This window comes from Arachis duranensis, chromosome 4 (genome assembly GCF_000817695.3).
Source record: "Arachis duranensis cultivar V14167 chromosome 4, aradu.V14167.gnm2.J7QH, whole genome shotgun sequence".
NCBI classification, from domain to species: Eukaryota; Viridiplantae; Streptophyta; class Magnoliopsida; order Fabales; family Fabaceae; genus Arachis; species Arachis duranensis.
This window is the reverse complement of record NC_029775.3, coordinates 28,455,056-28,475,576: the sequence shown is the minus strand read 5'-3', so window position 1 is coordinate 28,475,576 and position 20,521 is coordinate 28,455,056. Positions and strand designations below refer to the sequence as shown.

The window sequence follows — 20,521 nt, the reverse complement described above, 5'->3', positions numbered from 1 at the left end:
TTTTATATGTAATATATAAAAATAAATTCTTTTAATTTTTTTTTCATAAAGTATGATTTTTTATTTTACATTCTTTAAATGAGAGTAAAAATATATTATTTAACAAATTAAATAATAAAATAATATTTTATTAAATAATTGAAAAAAATAAAAAATCTATTCCCGTAATAAATAGACAGAATCTTTCTAAACGAAAAAATGAGCAATAAATTGTGTCAATAGAATAAGGTTATATATTTAAATTTGTTTATAAATTAAATTTAATTAAATTGAATAAAATTTAGAATGATAATAATTTAACTGATTTTTATTATATTTAATTAATTTAAATTTAATTAATAAAAAATTTAGATGTGTAATATTATCTTTATGAGAATACAATAATTAAATCAATCACCTTGTGGCTGTGAGTCATGACACGAGATATGACGGTACAATAAATAAATAAAATAAAGTATATTTTCTTTAATTGGGGGATGAGTATCCGCATGGTTATCACTTATCACATTCAACACGTGCAATAAATAAATAAAATAAAGTCTTGTCTAAAGGTATATTTCAAAATATTAAAAAATTATTTATTAAAATTAAATTTTTATATTTTTAATATATCAATATAGCAAAAGTTAAACATTTCATTATTATAAAAGTAGAAAATATTTTTAAAAATATAATCTAACTAATACTAAAAATTTTAATTATTACTTTTAAATTATTGAATTAATTCAATTAAACTTATTATCAAAATAACTTTGTCAGATAAACTTTAGTGCCAGCCGGTGAGATTTCCACCGCAATTGGCGAGGGATATTAAATTCTTGTTTTGTAGTATTTTTTATATATTATATATATTTTATTTTATGTCTCTTCTGCATTGTCTCTATCCACACTTTAATTAACGTAACTCGGCTTTAATGCATTGCATGTAGTCATGTACACCTGTGCTGCTTTGGCTTCATCTACGTGGTGGGTGCTGAGCCTTTATTTTTTACTAACTAACTAACTAATATTTAAGTCTATAATAATATTATAAAATAATTTTTTTGTGACTAATTTTTTCAAATAAAACATGTGTTAGTATTTAATATTTATTTTGAAATAAAAGATAATAATATTTAACATTCTTATAATAAAATTTATTACATCATTTTCATAATAATTTTATATTTGTATAAATAATTAAAATTTTTGTTAAATTGAAAAAAGACAAAGATAGTATTATCATACTTTTAAGTGTCAATTCTGTGTGTTTGATACTAAAAAGATCTATAAATCAAGAAATCACTTTCAAAAAAAAAGGTCACAATACTAAAATCTCATGTCAAAAAACCAAGATAAAAAACTTTGGACCAAAGAGGTCGTCCAAAATTAGCTGACAGACATTTAGTAACCATTTGACAATCATCAGCTTGGGCATGTCCGGATTGACTAAATCAGTTAACAGGGTTAAACCGATGGGTGGTTGATTAAGGAAAATTTGACGAATAATCGTTCGAAGGTCTGTAAGAATAAATTGATAAGCGGTTGGTAGATTAGTGGTTGGTTTATTGGAAAAAAGTTAATGGTTGGTTAGACTATTTTTAATAGAAAATTTATTTTAGTTTTTATTTAATAAAAAATAATTTTATATCAATTTTTGTGTTATAAATAATAAATAAAAATTTAAAGTATTTTTTTATTAAAAGAAATTAACTTTAATTTTTATTGTGACCCATTTAATTAATTAATTAAAGTAATTAAAAATTAATAACTTTATATATAACAATAGTACACAATATATAATTCGAGATTAAACTAATTTGTAAAATTATGCAATCTAAAGAAAAACATAGTGGAACTCTATATATAGTTAATAACAAATACTGTAAAATTATTATATATAGTCAATTAAGTCTTCTTTCAACGGTTGATGTTATTGCCTATTTTAAAGTTAGACATTTCTTTGAAAAAATTGATGGTATAGTGCAAAATTTTCCTCTCCCATTTGAGGTTGTGATAAACCATTTTCGACATCGTCATACTCTAAGTTTTGAGCAAAATTTTCTGTATAAGTATCTCTTTCATCCTCAACAATGATATTATGCAATATAATACAAGTCCTCATTATGTTTGCAACCTTCTTCTTTTTCCAAAAGCACGCTGGACCACATATAATTGCAAAGTGTTCTTGCAACACTCCGAATGCTCGCTCTATGTCTTTTCTTTACTCTTTTTGGTATTGTGCAAATAATTTGCGTTTCTCCTCTTGTGGCTTTGAGATTGATTTTACAAATGTGGCCCATTCAGAATAAATACCATATGCTAAATAGTATCCCATAGTATAATTATTACCATTAATAGTATAATTTACCTCCGGAGCACGACCATTTAGAATATCATCGATCATTGGTGAACGATCTAACATGTTGATATCGTTATTTGAATCAGAAACTCCAAAGAACGCATGTCATATCCAAAGGCCCGAGGAAACTACAACCGCAAGTACTATAGTTGCAACCCCACGATAACCACTTATGTACATACCTTTTCATGCATTTGGATAATTTTTCTATTACCAATGTATGCAGTCAATGCTACCCAACGTGTCAAGAAAGCCACGACTCTCCGTCATTTGTAGCAGGTATCGTACATCATTTGAATTTGATTTTCGCAAGTATTCATCCTCGAACACCGAAATAACACCTTCAACAAATTTTTTCAAGCATTCAATTGTGGTGTTCTCGCCTATGCACACATAATCATCAACAGCATCAACTATTACGCTATATGCTAACATTCGTATTGCAGTAGTGTATTTTTAGAGTGGCGACAAGCCTTTTTTCCCAGTTGCATCGACCCTCTATTGAAAATACAGATAGACATACATTTGAGAGAGCTTCTACTATCCGAAAGAACACATGTCTTCTCATTCGAAATTTCTGTCGAAAAATGTCAGCATTATACACTGACTCATCTGCAAAGTAATCTTGAAAAAGGCGATCATGTCCTGCTTCTCGATCTCTGTTGATCCATCTAAAAAGAGTTGGGATAGAGCTTCTATCAATATCTTCTTCTTTTGAATCATTGAGTAAACACTCATTGATCCAATTATCCATGAGTGTGTTATCTCGCCGTCTTCTTTTACCTACAAAGTCTCATTAAACACATCATCAAAATTTCTAACCATATCTTGAAATGTATTTTTTAGTATTCTTTTGAGGTGAGGAACTAGATTTGAACTGGAGTTTGTGACTAATTGATAGTTGATATTTATAAGTGTGTCCGCAACAATTAGCTATTTTTTAACGGGTAGTTTTGCAACGGCTACTTAACGGCTAATTTTTTTTCTTGTCTAAGTTTAAAACGACTAGTTTTGCAACGGTTACTTTCATAAATAATAACGGCACAATAATATTGACTAATTTTAGAAGTTACATCACAAATGAATAAAAAGACTACATCACATACAGTAATACACAATAAAAGTAAAGCATACTACTTAACTGAACGAATACAAGAAACCATTAATTAAACCACTTATTGATTATTTTCTCACATGCAATCTCATGAAGAGCTCGTCGTTTTTCACTCATTTTAAACGTGTCACCATTAAGTATTTGCATATCCATTTCTCTTTTCCTTTCCTTAGCCATCCTTTCCATTTTTCTTTCTGTTATATTTATCTCCATTTCTTTAATATACATCTGAGTTAGTAATTCTTGTTCTTTCATCGCCGCTTGAATTTGTAACTCATTTTCTTTGATTGTCATAATCTTTGCTCTATGTTCCCTCTCCTTTTTTTCTTTTTTTTTCTATCCATTAGTTTCTTTTCTCTAACATTCTTAATATCTTCCATGAGAGATAATTTTTTAACAACTGATGATTTTTTCTCATTAAGATCTTTAGACATTTGTGCTTTTTTTACCTTTTTTCTTGCTCTTCTTTTATCCTTGTAGGCGAACAGGAGAGTCCACATCGATTTCGTCAGCCAACAGTGTTTTTGTATTTGATGATGATGAGTATGCTCCAGTTGCACTAACCTTGATTCTCTTTAAGCCTCCATTTTGTGTAGGTAGTTGGCTTCTCTATTTTTGCTCCAAACGAAGTATATTCCAATGCCTCTCAAAAGTGAATTTTTTACCATAATTTATGGAATAAAGTTTATAAGCCAACTCCTTTATATCATCAGCATTCGAACCACTCCTCATGTTTTGACTAGTTTAATCGTAGCAACCAGCAAATTGTGCAACTGCCTTGTTGATCTTATACCATCGTTTCTTACATGCAACTATCTCCCTTTTTATGTCGGTACTAAATTCTACAGAATAGTTGTGAATTCGACTCCAAAATGTTTCACCCTTTTTGTCGGTACCAACTATAGGGTCTATTGAAACATTCAACCATGCATTGTTTAAAATCTCATCCTCTTTCCATTGCCAGTATCAAATACTGTCTTGTCTACGATTTTTAATGTCATTATCATTAAGGTCACCAGCATCTGATCTATGAGGGTTGGCAAAATCTAAATATTGCGAATTTAGACTAGATTGTATCGAAGTCTAAAGAGGTGGGTTAGAAGAGCCACTAACCCTAAATGAGTCATGTCTCGATGCACTGAATTGAGCTAGAAATGGAAAATGTGGTGTTTGTGAATTTTAATTATGTAGTTGGAATATAGAAAATTGATTATTATAAAGAGCTTGAAAATTGAAAGTAGGAAGATTTTGTGGATTTGGATTTTGAAATATATTTGATAGTGTGAAGTTTTGATTTAGAATTTGAGAGTTTGAAGTTTGGGATTATTAGTTATTTGGAGTTTGAGAAAAAATTATAAGCAATTAAAAAAGGAATTGGATTGGTTTGCATCCAATTTTCTGGTTGAAAAACAATATCAGTAGAACTTTGATTTCGTAAGCTTGAAAGAATATGAAGAAGAGTAGAAGAAATTGTGAGAATAGAAGTATATGTAAGTAGTATATATAGAGTAATAAAATATTAATTTATTAATAATAACGGTAACATAGTAATGGTCATATATTTGTAAGTGTGTCCGCATCAAACAACTACTTTTGCAACGGCTAATTTTGCAACGACTATTTAACGGCTAGTATAATAACGACTAATTTTATAATGTGGTTAGCATTTTAAATTTTATAAATAAAAATAAATAACCGAACCAAAAATTATTTTGTAATATGTAAAAATTAAATTTATTTCTTTATGTAAACAAATTTAATTAACTATAATGACAATGAAAGTCTCTACTCAAAAGCACTCTGTCCTCTTAAAAAGTACGCAGGGACTCTCTTTTCTTCTTCAATGGCTGACCCCTGCTTTTGTCAGAAATACGGTCTCGTATTTTGATCGTTGGAGTTGCTCTTAGTCAAACATTATATTGGTCATCTCATGAACCAATTAAAGTTGGATGACAATTGATTGACCAGTTAGGCTGAGTCAGTGGACTAAGGTCGAAAAAACAAGTTGGTCAGTGGGTACTTGATCAGTTTGCAAAAGGTTGACCAGTTGAGTCAGTTGGAAGTCAATTGATCTATTGGTCGGTTATTGACTTCAGTCCTAGGTGTCCATCGGATTCTTGTGGTAAATAGGTTAGCAATAAGCTTGGTTAAGGTGGAATGGCAAGCAATTCAATCGGTTAGTCCGAGTTAGTCAGTAGACAGTCAGTTAATCAAGGTCACTCGACAAACAGGATATTAATTGGATTGGACAACGACTGGATACGGATGGCAATAGACTCCATGGGGCATAGACTTCTCTCTCACCTCCCGTTTTTGTTTAATAAAACGACTTCCATTCCCACTTCATTTTTGTCATAGGTCCCCATTTATTTTCTCACGGGAGAGGCAGATACCCGCGGGCATTTATGAATATTAAATTTTAATAGTTTTTAAAAAACTAATACAATCATAATAAAATCTAATACAATTCAACTAAATATATTAAACTAAAACAAAATTCAAAGACAAATTCAACATAATCAGTAGAACATAAATCTCCAATATACAAATTAAAATAAATTAAAAATAGGAAAACTTTCAACAAAATAATATAACAACTTTTAGTGCTCGATCATAGTTCAATGATAATACCTTCTTATTATAATGATACAAATTTAAATAATTAGCTAGTGAGTCTTGTGGAGGTTGGTTGCTGTATAACTCGTCTAACGATGAGTAACTGCAAGCTTTTCCATCAGGATGAGTTTTACTTCGGTAATGAGAGAACAGTGAATAGATACCTGCAAAAGGTACTCTGATGCTCAAGTTAGTAAATAAATAATAAGCTTTGCAAATTGTAATATATTAAAATAATTTTTTTACCTTCTTTTTATATTTAGAATGAGATGTATTCGGTTATATTTCCGAAAATCTCACTTAAATGAGGAATAATAAGGTTTTAGAATGTTATTATACGTTTTGCTATTTTCATAATCAAGCTATAGTGTTTATAGCCGAGTTATAACGGTGATATATTAGCCCCAAGCTTGGCCTGGTGATCTTTTGATAAAGCAGGTTGAGCTTTTTGAGTTATAACTCGGCAATATAAGTTATAGGTATAGAGTCCCTAGATTAATTTATTTTATTAAAATATAATAATTTGAAAATAGGAGATAATTGAAGTTAACGTGTATGAAAAAGTGTAGTAGTACTTTCATCGATTATACCATTTGCATTTTCCAATACAATCTTGTCCGTGGATATGGAAGGGAAGTAACGGTCAGAAGTTTTTATGGAACTGAATGGTTTCATTAAATATGGTATTTTGATTTATTATTAGAATCCTGAAGGAATTCATAAAGGCAACTTTGCTTTCTTTGAAGTGGTTTGTGAAGTCATAAAACTATGAGTATAAGAGGTTAGTTTGCTTTATATGTTTCTCTGTTCTATCATTTCTTCTTCTTCTTCTCTATTTTTTTCAAAAAAATTATGGGTGAGAAAAAAGAGAAGGAGAAATTGAAAGATGATGATGATATCTCTTACAAGTGGATTAATGAGGATGTTATAATTTGAGGTTCTCTTTTTGTGGATACGGGTAGTGTAGGTAAGATTAATGTTTCAAAAATAGTTTGGAGAGATTTCGGAGTGAAGGTTGAGTTGCTGCCATGTGCTAGGTCTTATCGTGTTTTTTATGGAAAAATAATTTTTAAGTATTTTTACATGCATAGCTGTGTTCTTGAAAAATTCCGTGTAAAATTGCCATTTACTGTTTTTGAGTGTGATGTGTTGAAACAACTAAACTGTGTGCCTTTTTAACTTCACCCAAATGGTTGAGCACTTTTGAGAATTTTTGAAATTTTGATGAAATTTTTGGAAATAAAGCCATCTGTTGGGTTATTTTTTTTCTTTGTTTCAAACTAAAGGGGTTTGGAAGGGAGTTTGGGTTAATTTGAATAGTGCTCCAAGTTTTGCTGTTTTCAAACTCTATAAGTCATCCTTTAAAGATTTTCAAAAAATATTTTTGAAAGTAAAGTCAGTTGACGAGGATTTTCCCTTCTATTTGGACGAGTATTTAGGTAAGAAGTTTTTCTTGTTTTGGTATTTACAGTCACAACATATTTTGGGTCAAGAAGAGACAACTCCTCAAAATGAGTATATAATAGGGTTTGGTGAGGTTGTTGACAGGAAAAATTTAATATCTATCTTCTTTTGCAAAGCATGTAAGACAACTTTATTTGCGGCTTTAGCTAATCCGTTAGTCTGGAGATGTTCTACTGAAAAGAAGTGTTTTTGGATTTTTAAGTTCTGTAAAAACAATGTGAAATTATGATCGACAAACTAACGACCATTGTCAATGATAATGTGTTAAGGTATACCAAATCTGCATATAATGTGTTTCCAAACAAAGGAAATCATTTGTTGTGATGTGATTTTAGCTAATGGTTGTGCCTCAATCCATTTTGAAAAATAGTCAATAACTACAATAAAAAATTTTATCTGACTTGGTGCAATGGAGAATGGACCAAGGATATCAATTCCCCATTGATAGAAGGGCCAACTTACTTCAGACTTATGTAATAGTTCAATTGGTACATGTATTATTGGAGCATGTTTTTGACAGTTTGTATAGGTTTTCACCTTTTGATGACAGTCTCTTTATAATCTCGGCCAGAAGAACTTAAGGGATAATTTTGGAGGATAGACTCTGTGCTCCTACATGCTACCACATATTCCCTCATAGGCCTCGACTAAGGCGAGATCGGCCTCCGACCTATTTAGATATTTTAATAGGGGACGAGTATGTCTTCGCCTATATAATTATCATTTAACAATATAAAGAATAAAGCTTGTCTACTGAACTTCTTCATATTATTAGTTTCAGGCAAAATATTTTCAATTTTCAGATACTGGATATAAGGCCATCTCCAGTCATCATCTTTATTAATGTTGTAAATATTAATGAAATGGATGCTTGGTATAATCATAGTGGATTGGAAGGGATTGGAAGAGAGTGGCAGTGTGTGATTGTGCACTGGCGAGCTTTGACACAGTGTGTGATTGTGTACTGGTGAGCTTTGACATAATGTCAGTTTAGTGATTTTGTTTCCTTGGAATATAATGAATTTCAAATTTTGAAAATAAGATATAAGTGATTTGACAACATCTAAGTATTTTGTTAAGAGAGGATCTTTGATTTAAAAAGATTAATTTACCTGTTGTGATACTAATAAAGAGTCATAGTGTACCTTTATTTCAGAAATATTTAACTCAATGGCTAACTTTAAACCTGCAATTAGTGCTGCATATTCGGCCTGATTTTTGTTATCCTTGAAGGAGAAGTGTAAAGACCAAAACAATTCTATTACCATCTTTAAGAAGAATTCTAACTCTTGACCCTTGAGAGTTAGAGGCGCCGTCGACGTATAGTGTCCATTCTACTGGCATATCATTGGAGTTGGGAGTAGTAAACTCGGCAAGGTATTGTGATTTGATGGATCCTCAAGCTTGATATCTGATATCAAACTCAGAGAGTTCGATAGACTATTTTGTTAATCGTCCAGCTAATTCTGGTTTTGGTAGCACTTGTTGTAATGGTTGCTCAGTTCGAACATTGATGATATGACTTTGGAAATAAGGTCGGAGACGCCTAGCTGAGAATACTAAGGCAAGGACAAACTTTTTTATCTTTGGATAGCGAAGCTCGGTATTTTGCAGAGATTTGTTAATGAAGTAAACAAGCTTTTACATCTTGTCCCTTTCTGTAACAAGAACATAATTAATTGCTCAGTCAGTAATGGATAGATAAAGATAAAGCTCTTCTCCAAGTTCAGGTTTTTGCAAAATGGGAGGTTTGGAAAGAATAGTTTTTGGATTTAAAAAAGCAATTTCACATTCATAATCCCATTTAAAGTTATTTTTCTTTTTGAGTAATTGAAAAAAGCAAAAGGATTTGGAAGCTTAACAAGGTAAAAATTTTGATAAACCAGCAAGTCTCCCTGTTAATCGTTGGACTTCCTTTACTATTTGAGGACTTTGCATTTCCAGAACAGCTCGGCATTTTTAGGGTTTGCCTCTATACCTCGGCTCCTAAGCAAAATGCCGAGGAATTTACCTCCTTGGATATCAAATGAGCATTTCTCAGGGTTTAATCTCATATTGTATTTTCTGACTTGTGTGAAAATATCCACAAGGTCGTTTACGTGAGAATGGCCGATTTTGGTTTTTGCGACCATGTCATCAACATAGACTTCCATATTTCGATCAATTTACTTGGCGAACATTTTATTCATAAGTCGTTGGTAAGTAGCCCATGCATTCTTAAGGCCAAAAGGCATAACGTTACAGTAAAAATTATCATATTCAGTTATGAAAGTAGTTTTTTCTTAGTCTGATGGATGCATTTGGTTATAACCAGAATATGCATCCATAAAACTTAAAGTGCCAAAGTCAAATGAATTATCAACTAAAGCATCAATGGATGGTAAAGGGTATGCATCTTTAGGACATGCTTTGTTTGAATCAGTGAAGTCGACGCACATGCGCCATTTACCATTATGTTTCTTTACCATGACAATATTAGTTAACCATGTTGTGAACCTGATTTCTCGAATGAAATTGGCATCAATAAGCTTTTTGGTCTCCTCTAATGATGCTTGCTTCTTTTCCAAGCTGAGGTTGCACTTTTTCTATGCTATAGGTCGGATTGATAAGTTAATTGCCAGCTTATGAGATATTACAGAAAGATCGATACTGGACATGTCGACAGGAATCCAAGCGAAGAGGTTGGCATTTCGTTGAAGAAATCAGCTAAGCTTCTCTTTCTTGTCTTCCTGAATGGCTGAACCTACAAAAATGAACTTGTTTGGATCATTAGTTAAAGGAATTTTTTGTAACTCCTCCGTTGGAATGGGACGATCTTGAAACTCGGATCGTGGGTCTAACTCGGCTATGGATGGAAGCTCGAGCGAGTTATGGACAACATTTATTTGTGCACCTATAGTTCGGTTAGATATAGGCATTTTGAGACTGATGTTATAGCAATGCCGAGCTTCACGGTGGTCACTGTGAATTGTTGCAACAAAGTTGTCCTGTACATAAAATTTAACACAGAGATGAATTGTAGAGATGATTGCACCGAACTTATTCAAAAAAGGTCGGCCAAGGATTAGGTTATAAGGACTAAAACAATCAACCACACGGTATTGAACATCTTGAGTTTTGGTTAGAAGACTCTCACTAAGTGTGGTCTGTAACCACATTGATCCCAACACAGATACTCGTTCACCTAAAAACCCCATCAGGTCTCCAGTGGATGATTGTAGTATGTTATCACTCAACTAAATTTTTTGAAATGTGGAGTAAAATTTAACATCGGCGCTGCTTCCGAGGTCCAACAAGACTTTGCAAACTATTATATCTCCTAGTTGGATAGAGATAACAACTGGGTCATCTAAGTTGAGCTTGGTTGAATTGAAGTCGAATGGTTGGAATGTCATTTTAAGCAAGTTGGACAAAGGTTGATGATTGTTAATGGTGCTCTCTATAGCGATCATAAATCGATAGGTGCATTTACGACCCGAGCTTGAAACTCCCCCACCAGAAAAGCCACTAGATATGCAATTGAACACGCCTCAGGGTTGATTGGGTTGAGCATTATTTGCTTTGTCCTTGTCCCTAGAAGATTGTCCTACAAAAGATAAGTCAAATGGATATATGGTGTCCTTTTGGATATGACCGTCGATGTATTTGTCCAAATGTCCTTGCCGAGCTAAGTGCTCCAGCAAGTCTTTGGCTACAACGCACTCATCAATAGTGTGCCCTTGTTTCTGATGAAAAGCACAATACTTTGTTTTGTCTACATTCTTCAGATCTTAATAGATTTTAGCTTTTCGAGGAGGTTTGATTAGCTTTGAATTTAGTATTTCCTTAATGATTTCCTCCATTTTTGTGTTGAATTGAGTGTAAGAATCATAACGGGGTGTTAATCGAAAAGTCTCTTGTTATCTCAATTTTTGTCATCATCATTGTTGGTTTGATCTTTTTCTGATTTTCGAGCTTGGTGCAGCTTCACAATCTCTATTTGGCCCTTGGCTTTCTCTCGAAACTCGGTTAAGGTTCGAGGTTTGGCTATTGTGATATCCTCTTGGAATTTTCCTGGGTGAAGGCCGCTTTTAATAGCATGTAGGTATACCTCTAGATGAAGGTTTGGGATGCTCATTGCTACTTTGATGAAGCGAGTAACATACTCTCTTAAGCTTTCATGCTACCTTTACTTGATGGTGTTCAAATAGTCGGAGTCATGTAAATATATGGAAGATGCAATGAATTAATTTTCAAATAACTTAGCAAGCTTCTGAAAGTGTGAGATAAAATCTGCAGGCAAAGAGAAAAATCAATCAAGTGCAGGACCATCTTAAAAAGTAGGAAAACAACGATATAAGATAGGCTCAAAAGCACTGTTTACTATCATCATGGAGCAAAATTTTTTTATATGTGTTTTTGGATCCCCATGCCGTCATAGGGAGTTAGTGTCATTGGTAATGTAAAGTTTCTGGGCAACTTAAAATTCCATGATCTCGGCTGTGAATGGTCCAACTGCTTGTCCGGTTTGTTGCTTTCATTGTTTTGTTGATCTCCATCTATTTGTTGAGTTTCAGAGACATGCATTGGATCAGAGTTTTCTTCTTCGTCATCTTGTCATTCATTATGATCATTGTTATGAGCAATCCGAGCATTGGTTAGCTCAACTATCTGATTTGCTATTCTTTGATTTTCTTTTGCTATGTGCTGATTAGTCTGTTTTAACTTTGTTACTATCCGAAGAAGCTCGGAAGGTGTGGGAGGAAGTTGGTCAGCCATAGGCAGATCTGGAAATTTTGGGACCTAAAGAAAAAAGGACTTTTGTTTCTAGGATCCATGGTGGGCGTCAATTGTTTTTGTGGAGGATGGCCACTGTATAGCTTGTTCGCCGATGAGTAACAGCAAGCTTTTTTTGTCGGGATGAGTTATATTTCGGCAATGAGAGAACCGGCAGTAGATACCTAAAAAAAGTACTCCAATACTCAAGTTAACAAGTGAATAATAAGCTTTGCAAATTACAATATATCAAATGATTTTTTTACCTTCCTTTTATATTTAGAATGTGATGTATTCAGTTATATTTCCGAAAATTTCACTTAAATGAGGAATAATAACGTTTTAGAATGTTATTATAAGTTTTGGTATTTTCATAATCGAACTATGGTGTTTATAGCCGAATTATAATGTTTTAACCGAATTATAACAATCACATCAGCTATTATAAATTTAAATATTATACACATTATTAATTTGATTTTGGATAAAACTAAAAAAAAGTCCATTAAACATATATTTATATAAAAATATTTTCAAGTAATTTTTTTCAGAGATTTAGCGAGTCCCCCACGGGACGAGTACGGAGTACATCATTTAGGGGGTCGGGTACTGTTAGTCGTGACTCGTGACGCAGTTGCAATTAGTGGCAGTGAGTTGTTGCAACTTGCAAGTGCCAAGTGGGGTCTTTTGGTCCATGGGTCGATAGGGTTTGTATGTCGGTGAGCCTCTTTAATGGCCAGTCAGTCAACATTTTATGTGTGTTTGTCCCCCACACTCCTAAGTCCTACCCGCCTACCCCACTTACATTCTCAATTCTACATTTTTGTATTATTATATAAAGAAGGGTCTTTTTTTTATATGGATTAAAGCTTGGTGATATTCAACGTAATGGATGCATGGAGGAAATTTTTCCTGTTATGATGACAGGCATAAAACGTAAGATGCGTTTTATTTTTGGCCTGTTTTTTTTTTTTTTTGCAGGAAAGGGGCCAAAACGTGGCTTGCGGCTGAATAATTTTTTTTTTGTAATAAGAAAACACAATCTGCGTTTTGTGCTGAGGGCCGGCTTTTTTTTGGGAAAAGCAAAACGTAGGCAGCATTTTTTCGCATTGTCAGATTGTTTTTTGAAAAACGCAGGTTGCGTTTGTTGAAAAAAATATTTTCCTGAAGAGGCCTGCCTATAAATACGAAGCACTCCTCAGTGCAACGGCCTCACTCCCATTCTACTCATCATTCTCTTCTTTCAAATACAAATGTTGTAGTTGTTAGTTTTTTTTTTGCAATTAGCTGTGTCAAAAATATCGGAGTACGTGAGGTTGAAGTTATGGAAAATATTGCAAATTTGCGAGTATATTATAACGGTAAAGTTATACCAAACACACATGAAGGAGTGACTTTTGTTTGTGAATGTCCGTTGTCATTTGCTATTCCATGTACCATGAGCTTTGTCGAGTTGCAAAATGGGATTTGTAATAACATTCAAAGCCACATTTTAAAAAGGGTGAGCAACCTTTTATACAGAAGTCCTGACGATGCCAGTATGCAGCAGATGTTCTGTATTTATCAACAAACCCGATTTCATGTGCCGATGATAGAGTTGTACGTTGAGTTTGAGCAGCAGTCAGGGTCGGGTGCGGTCGGCGAGGAGGTCAATATTGATGAGCTCGGTGATATAGATTGGGAAGAAGAAAATAATGACAGTGAAGAGGAGTTCGAAGCTAACTATGAAGTCGATGACGAAAACGATGACGGAGACTTGGCAGGCAATCCGGAGGTGCAAAATGAAGCAAATGCGATTATAAGCCAGCACCCGTTTGGTGTTTCGTCTTTTATACGGACTCTAGATCTGGAAGCCATGCATGACCCAGAATTTCCTGATTATGCGAATACGGGTATGTTATGATTATTAACTCAAGTTTACTATAGTGTTTAATTTATATGCCCCATTTGACTGATGGTGATGTGCATGTCGTAGGTGAAGGCAACGCTGCGGTGGAAGATGGCGAGTTTAGTGTTGGAATGGAATTTGGATCGAGAGAGTCGGTGATATCTGCAATCAAAAGCTACACTATCTCTAGAGGGGCTGATTACACTGTGTATGAGTCTGAGCCGCAGACATTCTATGCGAAATGCAAGGGGTATGGTGCAGGATGTGATTGGCTAATCCGGGCTAGCTTGATTCGAAAGAAAGCTTGTTGAGAGATCAGGAGATACAATGGCAAGCATACGTGCACCATGGGAACGATATCACAAGATCATGCCAAGTTGGACTCTGACACAATTGCAGATGTCATTAGGCCGTTGGTCGAATCAGACCCCTCGATAAAGGTGAAGTCTGTAATTGCAGAAGTTCAATCCAGGTTCAACTACACTGTCAATTATCGCAAGGCTTGGTTGGCAAAGCAGAAAGCTGTTGCCAAGGTTTTCGGTGATTGGGAAGTTTCTTACCAGACTCTACCAGTATGGTTGAAAGCAATGACGGTTAAAATGCCAAGGTCTCGTGTTCAAATCAAAACGCTCCCTGTTTACCGTGAGACTGAGGAGGTTCAAGGTGTAAGAGTTCTGCATCGCGTTTTTTGGAGCTTCTATCCGTGTATTGTAGCATTTAGACACTGGGGATAAATAAAATTCAAATAAATTTATATATTTATTGTTAAATATTAAAAAAAATTACTTACAAACTGGGGGTGATCCAAATACTCAATAATATGATCTTCTGGTTTGGTATAGTCACGCACCATTTTTTCCCCTATACTATGTAGTTCTTCTTCTTCACCAAACTCTTTCACCGCTTCTTCACTCTCCCTCAATATTTCTTCAGTAACTTGTAGTTTTGCTTCAGTTACTATACTTCTACTTCAATCTGCGTTTCTCACTTCTAAGGACCCAGCTGAACTCCCTCCCAGAACACGTGGCACGCATGCAGCTATGGAGCCTACAAAACGGAACCTGCATTTGGCTCTAGTTCACTGACAAACGCATTCTGCGTTTTGCTCAGTTCGAAGTTGGTCAAGCCTTGGTCCTGTCGGCATACAAGGCACGTTTCAATTTCTTGTTCCCTTTCCTCGCCAATCGCAACCAGCATTTTGCAGGGTCTGAAATTTTCTGTTTCTAACGCCTGCAAAACGCTACCTACGTTTTGCAGATCTTTGATATTTACAGCTCCACATTTATGAACATCACACCATGCATCTATTTATCTGTACTTCACTATTTTGTTATCCATTTACAAATTAATTTATGTATAAAGAAATATTAGTTTTTTTTCTTTAATTTCTAATTTATAACAGAGTACAAAGTACAGAAGGAATAGTAGAGCAGGAGGGAGAGAGAAAAGAATAGAGAAAGTAAGGCAATGTTTTAATTTTTGAAAAAAAAATTTTAATTATAATAAAAAAGGTTATACGACACATTTTAATTCTTTAATTAATAATATATGATGAATATATTAAATACTTAAATTTTAAATTCTAATACTAAATTCTAAACGTATTTATTAATCTATTCCATATCTATTTAAAGCTTATATTAAAATAAAACTCATAAAAAATGTATCATTATATGTGGAAGAAAGCATTAGTACGTACATTAAGGTAAAAAAAAAATACAATTGTTATTGCAATAAAATATATAGACATCAGTACATTAATATATAGAAATTCATTATCATGTACTTAAATTGTTTAACGTTTTTGTTGTGACTTTTTATTACTTATAGCTAGTAATATATATTTAAATGAGCAATGTTAGAGGGCAGCAACATTTGTGATTGGTAGCCATCAATTAGCTATCAATGATGATTTGATAGTGTGAGATTGGTTAGATTTCATCCAATGGCTCACCTTTCTCTACTGGTTACATGCTGGCCAAAATACAATAAAATTGCTGACCCCTAGACTTTTTCTATTTAAAATGGTTTAATAATTCTATACATCTCTATAAGTTTACTCAGATTTTTAATTTAGTCCTTTTAGTTCAAATTTTTCTAATTGGATTTCCACAGCTTAAAAAAGTTTAACCAAGTCTCTAATTTTAATTTCATTTCGTGCTTATTGATTTTTTATGGATAATATGATGAGTGCTTAATAAAGAATATTCATCATACAAGTTTCATCAAATTTGATATTCTTTTATATAACAGTGGATGAAAATAAGAAGTTGATTGAAATTCTTTTTTATACGCTAGAGATATATCAGAGTTGAGGCATCAGATTTTAGATTTTTTTATTATTTATTATAATTTAATTAACTCGGTTGGACTAATAAATCTCTTTTATTCTATAGTTTGATTTGTTCTATTTGTGAACCATTTTTTAGAACCTTGTTAATTTTACAACAGTTGTTTCAAAATTAAGAAAAATTTACAAATTGAACAAACAAAAATATGTTTAGTATAGGTAGAAAGTTATACGAGGTGATCTCATACAAAATATTTTAACTAAGTTACATTATTCTTTATTATTCTGTAAAAAAAATTATTCTTTATTATTATTTGGGTATTATGATGCAGGACACGTCAAATAATATTGTGCTGACTAAGCCATTCTCAGTACTGGCACAAGAATCAGATGCTGAGACAGTTTATAAAGCTCCCAATCTTATGAAACGAATATTAAGTTTATTTAAGAACGTGCGGCCAGGATCTGATCTTACTCACTTTCAGGCAAGTTTTCTTTGATCTTTACTATTTAAGAGAAATAAAATTCAAATTTAGATTAATTATGCATTTTGATGGGTCTGGTCCAATGGTATTTTTCTTGAAACAAAGTGAAGATAAATTGAGAAAACACAAAATCAGTTTTCCAACGCAACAAAAAAAAAAAAAAATCCAATCTTCTATAATTTTTTCACCTTATAAATCATTTGGAGAGTTTGGATCTCACTTTTAAAGAATTAAGTCCTAAAATAATTTAAAATTAATTATATGCACTAAAATAAGTTTTGAAATTTTAATTACATTCATTACATAAAATTGTATTAGTCTTTTTTTGTTTAAGTAATTCATCACATTATTATTGACTAAAGTGGGATATTTTTGTCAATCTTAAAAATATAATTAATATAATCAGAATTTTGAACATTATTTTAATGCATGTGACTAATTTCATGAATCATTTTGAAGTTTAACTTCACTTTAAATACATAAGTCATCTGCCCTTAAACAAATGACTTATGACAAAAAAAAATCACTGTATATCCTACTTTAAAAAATCTATCAAAAAATATTAATGATTATGTTAAAACCTAGAAAATGAAGGTAAATTCTAAAATGAAACCGGGACTAAGATTTTTTGAGTTTGTCCTATGCGTGCATGCAGCTGCCAGCTCTATTTAACTTGCCAAAGTCAACACTCCAAATCTATGGTGAACAAGTGTACTCCACAAGCACAGATTTGCTAAGCATGTGCAACAAAGGGAAGAGTCCTGTTGATAGACTCACTTCTGTTGTGGCATGGTATATATCTACCAAACGCCCTACAATCTTTGGAGTTGTTCCCTACAACCCCATCCTTGGAGAAACACACCATGTTTCTAAAGGAAATCTTAATGTCTTGTTAGAGCAGGTACACTTGTGTTATTAATTATTATGCTCACAAAGTTAATGGCTATACTCTTCTATATAGTGTACCTGAAAAAATTCTCATGCATGTTCAAGAGTCAACACTAAAATAGAGTCTTGTAAGATTTTGAATTCCTTTGTTATAATAGTTAGTTTTTATAGTAATAGTTGTTTTAGTTATGTTTGTTTATAAGTATAACACGAAAAATGAATAAAGAGAAATAAAATTATGTTCGAGAGACGAGACATAAATATAAATATTATATTTTGAGTATTAAATTAGTGTATTTTGTATTTTTCATACCTAAAAAAACATAGATATTATACGAAAATACATTTTATTTTTTTTATTATCCCTATTAATTTTTTATACTTATATTTTTTAATTAATTTATTTTTTTTTAAATTTTGTGTAAAAAAATAAAAATAAATTGAATCTTTTATTAAATTATTATATTTACATACAATTTTTATGACATTGATCTTTCATGGATAACATTGTTTCAAGGATTGATGCATTCATGTGTTGACATGTTTGCAGGTTTCTCACCACCCTCCAGTGACTGCCCTCCATGCAACTGATGAGAAGGAAAACATTGAAATCATATGTTGCCAGTATCATATTGCAAAGTTCTATGGTAAATGATTTAGCATGAAATATATATATATATAAGTTCTGTGTGGCTTTGGCATTGATTTTCTGTTTGTTTTTGCTTGCTTTGTTTATTGATTTCGAATTGTGATATTGGTTAGTGTTTTCTGTGGCTGATTTGTAACAATCACAACCAAATATGCAGGTGCCACAGTGGAAGGTCATATACATGGAAAAAGGAGGTTGAAGCTCCACAATCATGGAGAGACATATGAAATGAATTCTCCTGACTTCTCAATCAGATTTCTTCCAGTCCCTGGGAACAATTGGGTTGGCAATGTCAATATCAAATGCCTTGAAACAGGACTTGTTGCAGAGTTAAGCTTCACAACGCAATCTTTCCTTGGATTTCGGGGAAATCGAAGAGCAGTTAAGGGCAAGATCATTGATTCATCTTCAAGGAAGATACTATGTGAAATTAATGGTCATTGGGATAGGTATGAACTATGAAGTATCAATTAGTCAATATGCATTGATTTATGAAAGTACTAGAAAAATTTAATCAATATGGAGTGGAGGGAATACTATTCTAAACTAGAACTTCAAACTTCAAACTTCAAACTTCAAAGCAACGACCACCAATTGTTCATTTGTAAAAATTTAATGTTGCAATTTCTAATACCTTAACATGCTGCAGCACTGTAGCAGTGAAGAATACAATTAATGGAGAAGAAAGAGTGATACTTGATGCAAGAGAAGTCATTTCAGGGCTCCAGACTCCAATTGTTAAGGATTCAAAGGTAGTAATAGTAATTATCTATTTACTATATGAGATTGCTAACTTCCACTCTTTTCATGTAAAAGTTAGCAAATCACATATTCTGTTTGTGACATAAAAGTCACTCTTATTATTCTCAATCAATTTGCTAAACCTAAATAAAGTTTAATAAGCCTGATAAAATCCATTATTCACTTACAGTTTCTAGTGTCAAGCATTTAGGAGCTTTTATTATGTTCCATAACAAATAAGATATGAAACTGATTGTGCATATTTCTTTTCTAACCTGTGATTCTCATATACTTTGATCAGAGTGTGTGGCCAACTGAATCAGCTATTGTTTGGGGCCAAGTAAACCAAGCCATCATGAACAAAGAGTGGGAGAAAGCAGTAAAAGCAAAGAAATTTGTGGAGGAAAGGCAAAGGGAGATCTTAAGAGAGAGAGCCTCAAAAGGGGAAACTTGGGTGCCTAAACATTTTTCTTTGTCTCACACCAAAGAAGGGGACTGGGACTGTTTTCCTGTTCAAAAATTGGTCCCACCCTCCCCTATAGTCTCCTAGGAATTTTCTTTTACGAAAAAAATGTTATGTATACATATAAGGTGTGAAATACTGTGACGCAGGAGCAAGTAGGCTTAGTAGGTTAATTATATTAGTTAATTGTAATAAGGGAATATAAGTCCTATATTGTTTAGGATAGTGAACTTTATGTTATGTTTTAGTCCCACATCGTCCAAGTTATGAAGGCTTTTCCTTCTGCTACTAGTATAAATAACTCATGTACCTTTTATTTATAAAATAGAATTGAAGTTTATTTTTGAATATAAAATAAGCTGTGTGCTTATTTTCCTCTAGGCTCTTTGAGAGTAAGAGGTGCATCCTTGGCTTGGCCGACCAAGGTACAAAATAATACAACTTAATTTGCTGTATTAGAAGTTCTGCATTGGTACACATTACTAGTACTTATTTTACAAAATATTGTCAAAATCATCATCATTGGTTAGACCAATCTACTTCCACTTGTGACTAAGAGCAACAATGTCTATGTAGTTGTTGCTCAGCAAGAAACACTTATGTTTATGTTTGAGACACAACTATGGCTGCTAGAGCAAAATATTGAATTCAATAGTTATTTTCATTCATTTGATCTACAATAATATTATATTAGTTGCTAAAAAAACAATTGTAAATTGCACTTTGTCATCTATCTTGGGATCAAAATATCCAACAAATCATATCAAAAGAAACTTGCAGATTGCAGCAGCATGAATTGATCTTGATATGTTTGATCCATTAATTTT

The 20,521-nt window shown here is 32.7% G+C and overlaps 2 protein-coding genes across 3 annotated transcripts in view; both read left to right on the top strand.

Annotated features, from left to right (window-relative positions):
• The window catches only part of LOC107483923 (oxysterol-binding protein-related protein 4C), a 21,811-nt gene extending 1,783 nt beyond the window's left edge, over positions 1-20,028 (top strand). Inside the window, exons 2-8 of one of the 2 annotated variants that reach the window (XM_052260782.1) lie at positions 2,428-2,620; positions 16,801-16,953; positions 17,609-17,854; positions 18,392-18,488; positions 18,648-18,939; positions 19,140-19,242; positions 19,533-20,027. In XM_052260782.1, coding sequence (XP_052116742.1) covers positions 16,891-16,953; positions 17,609-17,854; positions 18,392-18,488; positions 18,648-18,939; positions 19,140-19,242; positions 19,533-19,781 — 1,050 coding nt within the window. In that variant the 5' untranslated portion in view covers positions 2,428-2,620; positions 16,801-16,890 and the 3' untranslated portion in view covers positions 19,782-20,027. Of the gene's footprint in view, positions 1-2,427; positions 2,621-16,800; positions 16,954-17,608; positions 17,855-18,391; positions 18,489-18,647; positions 18,940-19,139; positions 19,243-19,532 lie in introns of both variants that reach the window. The other variant, XM_016104527.3, reaches the window with a different exon arrangement.
• Positions 13,440-14,902, top strand: LOC127746732 (uncharacterized). Its single transcript, XM_052260783.1, has 2 exons — positions 13,440-14,182; positions 14,266-14,902. Exons 1-2 carry the CDS (start codon positions 13,615-13,617, stop codon positions 14,487-14,489), a joined length of 792 nt encoding a protein of 263 aa, XP_052116743.1. The 5' UTR covers positions 13,440-13,614; the 3' UTR covers positions 14,490-14,902.
• Positions 20,029-20,521: the final 493 nt, after the last annotated feature.

Bases quoted from the DNA above. Each gene is read 5' to 3' on its own strand.
- LOC127746732 (XM_052260783.1), top strand. From the start codon at position 13,615: ATGGAAAATATTGCAAATTTGCGAGTATATTATAACGGTAAAGTTATA. The intron at 14,183-14,265 runs GTATGTTATGAT...TGCATGTCGTAG, and splicing joins TCCTGATTATGCGAATACGG to GTGAAGGCAACGCTGCGGTG.